This window comes from Mauremys reevesii, linkage group 9 (assembly GCF_016161935.1).
Source record: "Mauremys reevesii isolate NIE-2019 linkage group 9, ASM1616193v1, whole genome shotgun sequence".
NCBI classification, from domain to species: domain Eukaryota; kingdom Metazoa; phylum Chordata; order Testudines; family Geoemydidae; genus Mauremys; species Mauremys reevesii.
The window spans coordinates 25001-39580 of record NC_052631.1 but is presented as its reverse complement, the minus strand read 5'-3'; the positions used below and the strand labels follow the sequence as shown (position 1 = coordinate 39580).

The 14580-nt window shown below is 45.8% G+C and overlaps 1 protein-coding gene across 1 annotated transcript in view; it reads left to right on the top strand.

The window, feature by feature from the left end:
• The first annotated feature begins 7923 nt into the window (after window positions 1-7923).
• Window positions 7924-14580, top strand: part of NCBP2 (nuclear cap binding protein subunit 2) — a 7050-nt gene continuing 393 nt past the window's right edge. The window contains exons 1-4 of the mRNA XM_039489846.1: window positions 7924-8200; window positions 9934-10115; window positions 11880-12018; window positions 12755-14580. The exon at window positions 12755-14580 is cut by the window's right edge and continues 393 nt beyond it. Coding sequence (XP_039345780.1) covers window positions 8120-8200; window positions 9934-10115; window positions 11880-12018; window positions 12755-12826 — 474 coding nt within the window. The 5' untranslated portion in view covers window positions 7924-8119 and the 3' untranslated portion in view covers window positions 12827-14580. The remainder of the gene's footprint in view (window positions 8201-9933; window positions 10116-11879; window positions 12019-12754) is intronic.

The window sequence follows — 14580 nt, the reverse complement described above, 5'->3', positions numbered from 1 at the left end:
ATGGAAGCTTAAAAGATCTCTTAAAAGACAAGAAATGTGCAGTAAGTGAAAATAACCAAATTATATAAAATGACACAATTCAAAGAGGAAACTAATGCCTACTAGTCACTGTGTTTTAAAGCTTGGGGCTGACACAGGCCCTTCCCAGACTACGATGAACACTATGAAAGCTATTACCATGTTTAAACACATTTATTACTAGCAGATTTCTAGTGCAGTTTTCCTTGTGGTCAGTTTTTTTATTTTAATTTTTCCAGGGAATCACTTTATAAAGCAGTCCTCTAGCACTCTACCGGGGTGTCAATAAGCAATGTGACCAGGATCCATTAAACCAGAGATGTGTCACAATTTTTCCAGCACAAGGCAGGTGACATGTCAAGTGATTGTCGTTAACCTGAAGTCTCACTGAAAGGTGTGACTTTTCTGCTTCAGTAAAAATGAATGTTATAGTGATTTCTGTATGCATATCAAGATCTTTGCGTTATTGTTATTTGTATTACCATAATGCCTTAGAACGCCAAAGAGGAATCAGGTCTCCATTTTGTTAGACAGCATACAGAAAGATAACAAACAATATAGGTCCTACCCTAGAAAGCTTGTAGTTTAGGTGTCAAATGGAATGTGACATATGGACAAACAGGGTGTGGGTAGTTGGGAAGATGTCATTCGCCTAACCAATACTAGATAGGAATGATTTGTAAGCAAAGTTATGTTTTAAGGAGGGATTTAAAGGATAAGGATAAGGTGACAGCTTTGTCAAGTTTGACAGATTTTTTTTTCCTCATGCATTGTTGGTGGCGTAATAATTGGGGCCGAGCCCTAGCAGGTCCTACTTTAATTGTTAGCCTAGCCTGGCAAGATGAGACAGGCTATCCAGCTGTGCTCAGAAAGACCAGTGAAGAAGAAGGACCTGACCAGATCAACCAGATGATGTCTCTGGAGAGGTGAGTTGAGATCCAAATCAACAGATGTTGTGGCCAACCTGTCAGCCCAAAGCAGGATAGGTCCATCAATGGCTATTAGCCAGGATGGCCAGAGATGGTGTCCCTAGCCTCTGTTTCCTAGCTGGGAATGGGCAACAGGGGATGGATCACTTGATTACCCATTCTGTTAATTCCCTCTGGGGCACTTGGCATTGGCCACCTGTAGGTTTCTTACAATACAGCTGAATATAATAAAAGCAGCTAAATATACTGAAGATAAACCAGTGAATGCCCTATGGGCTACAAGATGCAGGAGGGACTGGACTTCCTGCTCATGAAAGGAGTCCCAAAATGACTTATCTGAGATGATGAGCTCCCAAGCAGGTAGGAAGTGGAACAGGTGGTGTCCAAAAGGTGGGGGGAGGGGGGGGAGAGAAGAGATAACAGAATGGTCCAGCAGAGGAGCTGGAGGGAGAGGTTGTTTGATGCCCTCAACCAGGTTGTCAAAATGGTGGTCTTAGAGGATGGTTATCCCCTTTTCTTGGCTTGGATCTTCTTCAAGGGTGCTCTACAGATCTGGTGTGCATCTGTTGCAGGTGATACTGGAATGGTCAGGAGAACCGTGTTGTTTGAAACTTGCTGAAATGTCTCTTTGTTGCAGGTACATATATCCCCAGTGACTGCAATATTCCCTCAAATCTTTAAGGGTGTGGAGCGAGGAGTCTGTATCACTGCTAAAGAGCTTTGGCCCTTCAAGGGGGAAGTCTTCCTCACTATTTTGCACGTCCCTCAGAAGGCCAGAATATTAGAGTCAAGATGCTCGCTGCATAACTACTGTAGTGGGTAAGGATTGTGAAACCTAGTCAGCGGCATTGAGTGGCTTGCAGAGAGGCGATGGATCCTCCGAAATGAGGACTTGAAATTGTTCCCTTTGCTCTTGCAGCAGTTCAATAAAATGAGTAAACTGTTAATAGCTGTTAAAATAATATTTTGCCATCAAGAACTGGTAGTTCTCAACCTGATATTGTAGAGCTGCTGACAAATACCATTTCCTATCCAGGAGATCTAGGTCATGAGCGGAAGGGGATGTTCTTGGAAGGGGAGGCTCTGGAGAGTGCTTGATGATTTCTTTTGTTGAACACATCTATCACCAGGGAGTTGGGGGTGGGATGGTAATAGTAGTATTCTATTCCCTTGGCTGGAATGTAATAGTTTTTATCTGACTATTTCCAAGTGGGTGGAATAGTGGCAGGTGTTTGCCAGTATGTGCAGGTGTCAACAGTCTCTCATTGATGGGTAGGGGGATCTTATCCTGGTGAGTAATATGTAAAATGTCCACCAAAGAATGTTAAGACTCCTGGACCTCCTCTGAAAGAATCTGGAGGGATTCTGCCCAATGTTTCATTAAGTCCTGGAAGGCCCTAAACTCATCTGCATAGGATGGCAGTGATGTCATTATTGCCTCATCTGTGGAGAATTTAGCCAAAGGGAGCAAACCTTCTTCATTTGGTGAGTCTTGCGCCTCTTGGGTTGCCTCAGGTACTGAGGGAACACATGGTACTGGCAGGCAATCTTGTGATGCCTGTGACTATTGTGGTATCAGCAAGTGTATTTCTTGGTGTTTCTTCTGAGATACTATCCTGTAAAATTGTTTGCCATAATGTTTCCAGGGGATCCAGTAAGCCCACTGTGGAGGTGGATAGAAGGCTCCCCAACAGTATTAGTGCCCGAGAGACCTAGGGCATCTTCTGAGCTCTGGAAAGTCCTCCCCAAGATACGTTCCAAGAGAAGTGTGGTGGAATGGTGTCAGCGGTCAGGGCAGCTAGGACCAGCTGCACTGCCTTGGAACTTCCTGATTAATCACAGTGCCTGAGTGGCTGCAGCCTATTTTATAAAACCACCACCAACGTGTTCCATACCTCCAGCTGCGGTTGGTCATCTCCCTGCCTCTATCCCTGTCCAAGTTCTATCCTGGCTTCAGATGCCCAGCTCCAACTTTTGGCTATACCTCCTGACTGTGAGTTCGGCTTACCTTTTGGCTTATGCTTTGGCTTTGAACTCCCAGCTCCAACTCTTCTACACTTTCTGACTTATACTCGAGTTTACCCTTCAGCTTAGTCTTTGGCTTTTGTGAGAAATGAAGCGAAGTAGTTGGCTTATGTTAGCACATGCACATAATAGAATGATTTATGTAACCATTATAATAAAAGGACGTGGAAAACCCCCACAAGGGGCACTCCACCGGAACAGACTGACTGACTTGGCTTCATTCATTGCTACATCTGTTAGTCTATAAGGTGCCACAAGATTCTTTGCTGCTTCTACAGAACCAGACTAACACGGCTACCCCTCTGATACTTGATTATGAGACTATGTTGGTGCTCACAGTGCTGATGTTCCAAAGAGGACAGTACTGGGGAGGGAGCCAGGTGCTGGTCTGGATGGTCTCTCTAACCCTTGGGATAGTCGAAGAGGCCCTGGTTTTAGCTGTATCTTGGTGTCTGGAGGTGTCAGATGGTTCTAAGGTAGGGGCTTCTGGGTGTTGTTTGGCTGAAGGCTCTCCATTTGGGGCTTCTCAGGCAGTATCGGGGCTTCAGTACTGGCATCAGCTGGAGCCACTATACCCATTGTGGGATGCAAGATCTCCTGAGAGTCAGCTCTATGAGGTAACATTCCTCTTTCTAGAATCTTAAGTAGGAGCGAGGTGCTTTCTTCTTTTGGAGGGCTTCATCTCTGGAACTGCCCTTGGAGCTCCAGAAGTCACTGGAGCATTCTAAGAGGTTAACAAAGATGTATGGGGTATGGGTTGGGGAAATGGACTCCATTGGAGTTTGGACACATTCCATTAGGAGGAGCTTCAGCCTATCCTATCTATCTTTGTGGGCCCTATCTTTGAATCCTGTGCAAACTTTACACTTCAATGGTACGTGAGTTTCTCCAAGACTCTGGAGACAACTAGAGTGCCCATCACTAGTGGGAAAAGACCTGTGACAGGCCTGGCAAGGCTTGAACCCCAGGGACTTAAGTGTAACACAGGGAAGTGCCAGAGAACAAAAGGGACAAGAAGATGGGGGGGACCCCTCCAAGCACTAATTGTACTACAACTAAGAAAATTTTTTACTAGGAAATAAAGGCGGGAAGTAAATGAAAGCAGTGGACACCACAGCTGCTCCTGCTTGAGCTGCAGACAGTTGAGAAGGTAATGGAGTGGCAGCAGGTTGGTGTCTTCTTACATGCCCTTGCATGGGAGCAGAAGGCACTGCTCTGTGCATAGGCAGACCTCCAGATACAGCTATTTAAAATCTCTGGTCAAGAATGCACAGGCATGCACGTGTCCTATGTGGCACACCCATAGGGACAGATATTCAAAGAACTAACCCTTTCTTCCCCATCAGCGACTGTTTGACTGAAACTTTAACCAATATTCACTCTTTTTGATAGGGTTTGACTGTTTGTTTTGAATAATTAATCAATTTCAGTTTCAATGCTCTTTGCCTCATTTTGATTCTTTTCCGTTTGTGTGGTTCAATCAATAAATTCACAGTCTTTGGCATGAATTTCCTAATGTGTCTGCCATAGTACCGGAAGGCTGAGGTCGCTGTATACCAAATCCTGTATACCAATGTTGTTTAACAACAGTGACTAGGTCGTTAATGCCTTTGACACTTTGAGCCCATATATTCTACCTAAATTAATACAACAGGAGTCAGTGTGGGACAAAACATAGGGCCACTTGTAGAAGTAGACAAGTAATCAATCAAAGCTGCACTCACTGGTAGAGCGAAGACTGGGGTCAACAGGTCAAAGTAGAAGACTTAAAGGACATAGTGGGGTTAACTGGTGATGGGCTTTGGAGATATGGAGGAGTCTCAGAGAGAGGTCTGAGTCCAGCATGACCTTGACACTTCCTTCACTGGAATGTAGGATCTTGTTGGGGTCCAACAGGGCAGTCCCTGAACTATAGTAAAATACTATGATGCTATTATGTTTGTAATCTACCAGTTTAACATATAACATTGCTCTCAGAGGAATGCATGGCAATATTAAGGTCAAACAGCAATCTCATTACAAAAGCAACGAGAAGTATTAGGGTCCTATGTTTTCCACCTACCAAGTTAAAAATATGACATTAACCCCATAGGACCATTTCTCAACACAATGCAATAAGTGCTTTTTTGGACCTTAGTATCCTAATGTATTTTCATTAGGGCCCTGTAATTTTTAATTTGGTCAGTGAAAAATATAATAGGATCCTTAGTCTCTCCCACACTCTGGAAAAGTGGTTCTCAACCTGTGGCCTGCTTGCAGCGACACAATTGGGGCCAATGTGACATCCTCAGGGCTGTAACTAGGGTGGGGCAGGAGGGGCACCTGCACCACGCACAGAGCTGCAGGATCAGGCCCAGCATCAACCCCCCCCCCTCCACAGGACTGGGCCCAGCAGCATCAGTCCCTCCTCCCCCTGGCAGTCTGGGGCCCAGCAGCATCAGCAGGAAGTCAGGGTGCTCAGCACCCCCACACCCTGCAGGCTTGCAGGTCCAGTGACCCCAACTAGAGCAGGCTCCCAGGCACTAGGACTGCAGCAGCAGGCCGGCAGAATGGCTGAGCTACTTGCAGCTGAGGTAAGAGACCAGTGAGAAGGGGGGTGCAGGGGACTAGAGCCACAGGGAGGGGATGCCGGGGGCTAGGGCTGTGGGGAGGGGAGTGCAGTTGGTGAATGGGGGACAGATTGTAGATGGGGGAACTGGTGGCGGGGATGAGTCCCTGGATGGGGGGGGGGGCTAGATACTGGGACAGTTCATGAATGGGGTGGGGGTGAGTGCTTGGAGGCACACTGGGGTTTGGATGCAGTTGCTGAGGGCAGTTCCTAGGTGGGGGACTGGATGTTGGAGGTTGCAGTCCCCAGGGGAGGGGGGGGGAAGAGTGCATTCTGCCCTGGACAGGGTACCCTGTCTCTCTGCAAGGCAGACACTCGTGCCAACCCAGTGTTCCGGGGTGTGTGTGTGTGTCTGGATGCTCTAGGGACAGTGTTGGGGGGGGGGTTCCCCTGGCTGAGAGGGTAGTGGGCCAGTCCCTGGCTGGGGGGCAACCCCACACTAGGCTGGGCTCCCTATCTTTGCAGGCAGGCTCTGCCGCCTACTCTCTGCGCTGCTGTGAAGGTGGCAATACATCGTGCCATGCCACCCTTACAGTGAATTAATTTTAACAGTTAAGGTTCTGACTTATTTTGCTAATTAAAAATGTTCTTGGTAGACATTTGCCAGTGTTGAAATGAAAGACGACATCAATATGAATTGTATTGCTGTCATAACAAATACTAACCTTTTTTCGGATGTACAGGAAGCATATATATTGTGTGGATGCAGCCTACATAATACACAGAAAGCTGCATATGCGGCCCACAATAGTAAATAGGTTGAGAATCACTGCTTTGGAATGACTGGCAAGAGGCTACAGGGACATCAGCAGGGAGGTCCATCTTTCTCGGCTGACCCAATGGCCCAATTAGATCATCTGTTGTCCCCATTTAAAGTGGCAGATGCTGTTCCTGCAGGTGGTTAGGTGCCATCTATACTATCATAACTAGGCCTCCTAACAATCTTGTCTTTCCTTCCTAATCTACCCTGCATGCAGCAGGATCATTTTATTTAGAATACTACAACTGGTCTATCAAAGTCAGATGATATTTATAAAATTTTAACTGAAGAGGCTTAAAATTACAAACTCCTCTATGGATTAAAAATAGATCAACTCCTAGAGCTCAACTCCCATTCACCAACTGATTTTAATCCACGTCATGATTTATACTGCTAGATCATTAATCTTAGTCGTCATGTATATTACTACTAAACTGAAGAGCTCTGCATAGCTCAAAACTTAAGTTGGTTGAATAAAAGATGCTACCTCACCAACCTTGTCCAACTAAATGCTACCACTGGCCAGAAGATTTTATATCTTTTCCCCCCATCACTCAGATGCCACGTTCCAAACCTTGGGATCCATGGTATTTTATTTACACCATTCCACTTTATAAAAACAAAGACCAAACGAATCACCACCATATTTTTTAAAATCAGAGGTTCCCAGTAGCAAATACCATTGACCTCTTTCCATCTGAATCTGTGTTAATTCGTTGGTCAAGCAGCAAAGGCCTGCCATAGGGCATGTGATGCCTGCACTGTATTTTGTGGGGAAATGAAAGAAATATAACTATGCAGACGTGTTTATTTTAAACAAAGCACGCTGAGCAGAACTGCTTGTGCAGACGGCGCGAATCTCACGGGCAACGAAGGACGCAGAGCCTGGTTACTGCGTGTGACCCAGCGCACGGAGTTGGGTGGGCTCAACGCTGCCGGCTACTCCTACGCTGGCGAGAGCCGCTACCGTCCGGGTGGGGCGAACGGGCCCTGGCTCGCCGCTGCCTCCTCGTAGCCCTCCTGGCCGCAGATCGTTGGTGGGGCTGGGGAAGAGCAAATCCCCCGTCCATGGCTGGAAGGTCCGGGGGCTTGAATCGCTCCCTCCCCGCCCTCTCACTGGCTTCCGCGTCCGCTCCCGTCCCGCCTGTTCCCAGGAGGTCGGGGCCAGTCCTGGGCCCGGGCCCGAGCCCCATCCTTTAGCTCACGCAGGAAGGTCTCCCGCAGGCGGGCCAGGCCCCCCTCCCGCAGCAAGCGCCGCGCCGCCGCCCGACCCCCAAGCTGGGCCCGGGTCAGGGCTGAGGCAGTGACCTGGGCCGCCACGCGGATCGGCCGCGACTCCGACAGCTTCTCGATGAGCCGGGGGTTGTTGAGCAGCGTGAAGAGCAGGCGCCGCAGCACCATCTCTCGGCACCAGATCCTGCGGCACGACGCCGACAGCCGCAAGCAGGGAGGAGGAACCGCATCACGTGTGGAATCCAGCGCGGTGATTGGCTGAATAGCCCTAGGCTAAGGAGGCCAATAGAAGATAGACAGGACACAATCCCCTCAGGGATTGGCTGCTACCATCGGGGCGGGAGAGAGTAGGCGGCCTTGCTTTTACCATGATCCTCACTATGATTGGCCGCTCAGAGCTGATGGATACGGAGGGACGTAGGGTGCTAGGTCACGTGCTCACACAGTAGCCAGCGTGTCCGTGAGCGTTGAGTCGGTGTTGGTGGGTGGTTGGCTGCCTCGTGCCGGAGCCGGCCTCTGCGAGGCGCTGTCCGGGGCCCGTCCGCCATGTGCTCGGTAGCGATGCTGAGCGTCCTGCGCAGCGACTCCTATGTGGAGCTGAGTCAGTACCGGGACCAGCACTTTCGGGTGAGGGGCGGGGGCGTGGGGCCGGCGACCTGGAGGGGCGGGCGGGGGAGAGATGGGGAGGTGTGTGGGGGAAATAGGAACGTGGGAGGCGGGGAAGGGGGTTGGGCGTGGCGGGATCGGTTCTGGCGTGCAGGGTGTGAAGATGGGGATGTGGGGAAGAGGAGGGTGGAAATATTAGGTTGCTGGTAACCCCTACGTGCAGGGCCCAACAGCTACAGCAGGGGCGGGCAAACTTTTTGGCCTGAGGGCCACATCAGGTTTCTGAAATTGTATGGAGGGCTGGTTAGTGGAGGCGGTGCCTCCCCAAACAGCCAGGCGTAGCCCGCCCCCATCCAACCACCCCGTCCCTTGATGGCCCCATGGGACCCCTGCCCCATTCCTCCCTCCCTGCCCCTTGACCCTCCACACCTGACTACCTACCGCCACCCCCATTCAACTCCTCTCCTTCCTGAACGTGCCCCCCCCCCAGAATCCCTGCCCCATCCAAGCACCCCTTCTCCTTGATTGCCCCTGGAACCCCTGCCCCTGACTGCCTCCCGGCCTCCTCATACAACTCCTCCTCTCATTCCTGACTGCCCTCCTGGGGCCCCTGCCCCCATTAAGTCCCCCTGTTCCCTGCCCTCTGACCGCCCCGACCCCTATCCACCCCCCCAAGCTCCCCTGCCCCCATCCAATCCCCCTTACCCCGTTACTGTGCTGCCTGGAGCACCTGTGGCTGGTGATGCTACAGCTGTGCTGCCCATAGCACTGGGTCAGGCCAGCTCTACAGCTGTGCTGCCCGGGAAGAGCTCACAGTCCCGATGCCCAGAACATTGTGCCCGGTGAGCTGAGGCTGTGGGGAAGGGGGAACAGCAGGGGAGGGGCCAGGGCTAGCCTCCCAGGACAGGAGCTCAGGGGCCGAGCAGGAGGGTTCCGTGGGCCAGATGTGGCCCGTGGGCCTACAGGAGTAAACTGTTCCTCACAAACTGATTAAAAAGCTGAATCTCTGCTGTCCAGATGTAGTGACCAGGGGAAAGCTGACCTTGGCTGCTGGACAAGGGGCATGCTGGCCAGTCTCTTTATGGCATCCAGCTACTGGATGTCTGCTTATCCGAAAAACTATACACCCACAAGACCCAGTGGCTCCTGGAGGAGACAAGGGGCACTCTCATTCTGTTTTCCCTCTTGTTCTTGAGCTGCTTGCCCTGTGAGGGCGGCTGGGATGTCTCTACTACTTTAGTTTTCTCACAGTCTCTTGATTGCTCTGATGTGGGTGTAATTTCCCTAGTCTATTCCTTATCCCAGAGTTCATTTTTGAGTTATTTCTCAAAGAATAATTCCACTGGCTCTTCTGCTGCTCCTAAGCAGCAGAGTGAAATTGGCCCATTCTGCTGCTGCTTGGCAGTTGGGACTAAAAGCAGTGAAAACAGGATTCTGTGTCAGTTCACTCTGGAACTGCTTTGCAAGGCTCCGAGCAGCAGAAGTACTGATGCTTTCTGCAAACTTGGAAAAGTGCCTTGCAGTCTATTCTGTTCATTTTTGGAAGATTATCTTTATAACCATAAGGGCTAGAGGGTTTTTTTTTTTAAATGGGCATCTGTGGGCTAGTGTGTTTGTTCAGCCTCTTATCTGAAATATTTCCCAATACTGTTACGGTGTTGCAGATCAACTCATCCCACATGTTTCCACTTTACTGTTGAAGATATTGAATGGAGTGGAGTCTAAATGTTGGTTTTTACTGTTTGAAATTTCAGGGTAACAGATATGACCAGGAGCGACTGCTGAAAAAGAGCTGCACCCTGTATGTGGGGAATCTCTCCTTCTATACAACAGAAGAGCAGATCTATGAACTGTTTGGTAAAAGTGGGGATATAAAGAAAATCATTATGGGCCTGGACAAAGTGAAGAAAACTGCTTGTGGCTTCTGTTTTGTTGAGTATCCTTGTCTGCAAAGTAAAACATCTATACCAGTGGTTCTCAAACCTTTGTACTGGTGACCCCTTTCACATAGCAAGCCTCTGAGTGCGACCCCCTTATAAAATAAAAACACTTTTTAAAATATATTTAACACCATTACAAGTGCTGGAGGCAAAGGGGGTTTGGGATGGAGGTTGACAGCTCATGACCCCCCATGTAATAACCTCATGAGCCCCTGAGAGGTCCCGACTCCCAGTTTGAGAACCTGTGATCTATACAGTGGGTATGGAAGCCAAAATCTAGCCAACCCTAACCAGAGTAAAAGAGTTGTAAAGGCTTGGCTTTGTTCCTATTGTAGGTACAATTACAATGTAATAACCAACCGAGTTAAAACACAGTTTGGCCTTGCAGTGCAGATAAGACTGAACTGTGCTCCTGATGGGAGACTGGGTATTTTTGTGCTAATCCCTCTCTCCAGGGCACTGGGTCACTGTTCTGGGCAGTGTAGTACAAGAAAGAAGCTGACTTATGTAGAGTACATAAGGGTGCCATGTATGATTAGGAAGCTTGAGAAGCCAAACTTTGTTTCCTCATATCAATTTGAATAAAATGGTTAACTTCAGGCCCCCAAAATTGTTGGAAGGGGTATTGTCAGGTTAAAGATCATAGATGTAAAAGACTTGTTACTATTTTTTAGGATTACAAAATCAGAATTAAAAATCTTTTAACTATAATTTACTCTTAACTATGTATACTGTTTGACATTTGTCTCAACTGGGCTATACTTCAGGTACTCATAAGAGCCAGTTCTTGTCTAGCACTTTTCACTAGTAGAAATCAGTTTGGATTGCAAATACTGTAATAATACAGTGGGTGTGTGTTTACAAATTTATTTGTATTTGAATAAAAAAACCATGGAAATATTTCTAATGGTCTTGTATTTTATAAGAACATATTTTTACAAACATAACATTAGATCTGAGATCTCCAATTTTGTCCTGCTTTTTAGTGTCTGTAGCGTATAACAAGGAGGAATGATATACAACTGGGTGAAGAAAAGGGAAACTTTTCCCTGATAGGCATTCTAACAGTGAGATCTAGTAGACTGTAAAATAGTCTAAAAAAGGATGTTGGGGGAGTCGCATTGTTTTAATTATTTGGGATCTGACAGTATATTTGTGTGGTATGGAAAATCTGATATTCTGTCAGGTAGTGTTGGAAGTGACTTAATAACGAACTCATCTTTTCTGTGACTAAATCAAACACCTTCTAGATGCTGATCACAGAGATAAATATATCATAAATGCCTAGGTAGACAGATCCTGGGTATTCTTTTTTTGTGACTGTCTTGAATTTCCATTAAATACAAGGGAAACATTCATGTAAAATTCTTTTTAGTAATCCTGCAAACCTGTCCTTTTCAACTAGGTTAAATTCTGGACTCTTTGAGGCTACTTGATTTTTCTGTTGACTTTATTGGGATAACTTCAAATGGAATGCAGCACCCAGGTGGGTGCTTGTTTCTTCTTGAGTTAATAGTTTAATTTTTATTTTGCAAAGCATAGGGTTAAATTAATCTGATATTTCATAGCATTCCTAACAATCCTGGGTTACTGACATTTATCACACAGGTGATTTGATTTGATTTGTGAAAAAGGAATTGATTTTTAAAATCTAACCCAGTAATGAGTCATAGTCAATCTAATATTTGTTGAGATCATTGCATTTGAATACTTATAAGTTTGAAAGACTGTTGAACCTCTTTCTTTAACATAATCTTAAGATACTACTCAAGAGGAGATGCTGAAAATGCAATGAGATACATCAATGGGACACGGCTTGATGATAGGATCATCAGGACAGATTGGGATGCAGGTTTTAAAGAGGGCAGACAGTATGGTCGTGGAAGGTCAGGGGGTCAGGTAAGTTGTTCCACAATCTGTTTTTCACTGTTTGCTGGTGAAATTAGTGATGTTTCTTGAATCCTCACTTTTAAGTGACCACTTAGTAGTTAACTTTAATTTTACTAACTTCCATGGCCAGAGTAAAATTTCATCACATCTAAGAGACTATTATATAATGAATTGAAATATTTACCCACCAAGAATAAAACCTTATGTTATGTTCCTTTTCTTGGTATTCAAGTTACATTGGAGCCTGTGTTCAGCTGCTGTGGGAAGAGAAATGGTACTTGCAGAGCAAGCATAAAAGCTACCCAGCTAAGAGCTGTGTTGTAGCCTGCCAAGAACCATGGGACATCACCTAACTTGCCTAAATTGGAGTAGATAGCAGTTGCTTTTATCTTTGGTGTGTAGGATAGATCATGTAGATTACAGGTCCCAAGATGGGATGGTCCATCTTGATAGGAGGAGGGTCCTTGTGGGGGTTATTAAAGAAGATGACAGCTGTATGCTGATATATCAAATTGTGCAGGCTGCACTTCAGCTATTGCTGAAATGAAGTAGAGAAGGAAATTGTCACTAATTTTCCTAAATGTTATACAGCTTGTACTGGGGTGTATTACCTGGACTATTGTTAACTGGGACAGATGTTAACTGCCTTGTTGGTATTGTATATTAACTCTTGTGCAATAGTTTACTTTCTGGAATGCTATAATATTTCACTCTCTCCCCCCCCCCCCCCCCCCACGCAATCCAGGTCCGAGATGAATATCGGCAGGACTATGATGCTGGGAGAGGAGGTTATGGCAAAGTTGTTCAACCCCAGTGAATATTGAATGACCCATCAGCATCACAGGAGAACTGTAGCTGCATCGTGGTAAATCTTATGATGAGCAGCGAAGGCCGTCTGTTGCACATGAATGTTGTTTAGGTAACTGAGACTTAGAAGATTTTTTTTCAGTGTTGCTGAGATCGTTAAATATATTCAGTCTCTTCCATTTTTCAAGACCAGTTACAAAATCAGGATCAAAGCTATACTTTATGTTGTAGGGTAGATTGATAGAATATAATGAAGATCTGGGAGTAAAACTTACAGCACTGATTCACATGAGACATATGTGATTGCTAACTGCTGCTTTTTAAAATGTTTGAAGTGTTATACTAGACTGAGCCAGAATTCTTTAACAGTATGTTGATTTCTTTCATATGTCCAAAACCTGATACAGAGGCATCAGGTTTTTTTTGTTTACATTAGTAGTGAATGGGGTGGGTGGGTAAGAATGGGTTGTGTACCAAACATAAAAATTAAGAGGAGAGAAATAGTTATTTTTTTGGTAAAATACAGAGAAGGTCCAGATTTCTCTGAAATGTGTATTTGACTAGCAAGAAATAAGATGTCTTTTTTTTTTGGTAACAGCTAGCAAACATATGAAGGGCACACCTGAACAAACTCTTTACCCTGGGGTTATCTCTCTGTTCATCAAAGTGATAGGAGCATAGCAGCTAACTGAAGACCTGGCCCATATGTATTTCCACTAAGATTATAGTATGTATGAGGTCTGATACCCAATAATATCTGTAGTGTGTGTATATTAGAGGCTGTCACTTTGATACTGTAAACCAGGTGGTGTGAAGTTCCCTTATCCAGTGGGTGGGAAGGGGGACTGCTGTAAGCAAGGGGAATGTAGAGAATTGAGAGTTTAAAAATTGGTGCTAGATGGTATTTGCTACCTCTGTAAACTTGGCAACACTCTTACAGGAGCAACCCTTACTTTTTTATTTTTTATCAGTTTTCTCCAATAAAAGGGGTTTGTTAGTAATTTTATTATGTGGATGAATTCTTTTCCCTATTCCTCCACAGATGGGAGAATTTGCATGGTTACCTCCAAAAGGTGGATGTCTAAGGAGACAGGGTATTGTAAAAGAAAAGGAAAGTAGTTCTGAAAGGGTGTGAGTTTTGTCTTCTATTTCAGGCTAGATTCATTCCTGCTTAGGTTTCAAATAACAAGCAAACTGGCAAAAGCCAAGGTTCAAACTCCAGCCCTACCTCGGAGTCCATTATGCATCTGATGAGAAATCATATAGTGACTCTAGGACTTTATGTATGAGTTTCGCAGCTTGTGTCAAAACCGACTGAAATGATTGTATAGTAGTATGGACTCTTTAAAGTATTAACTGATGCTCAAAATGTTCAAAACCTGGAAATTTCAACAATGTCAAGTTCAGGCTTCCCTGGCTTTGCTTGAAGACTTGGGAATCTTGAGAGATGTATATTGAGTCTAAACACCTTAATCCGGCAGTGTTGAAGACTCATCTGCCTAAAAACTTCTTCCTCTCTCAAATTGCTCAGCCCCCTGGACACTTACCTAATTTCATTAATTCTGCTTTTCCAATCATAATATTAGGGACTGACAACACCTGCATTTATGTAAAGAGAAAGCATAACTTATTCATTTTCTTAAAATATAAAACCTTTTCAGGCCTTCATGTGAAAGGTATAAGCCTACTATTTTTCTTTTTACATCACCTGTAAAGAAGGGTAAAATGAACTGAGTGATGAGCTTTAATCAGACTTTCTAAGTA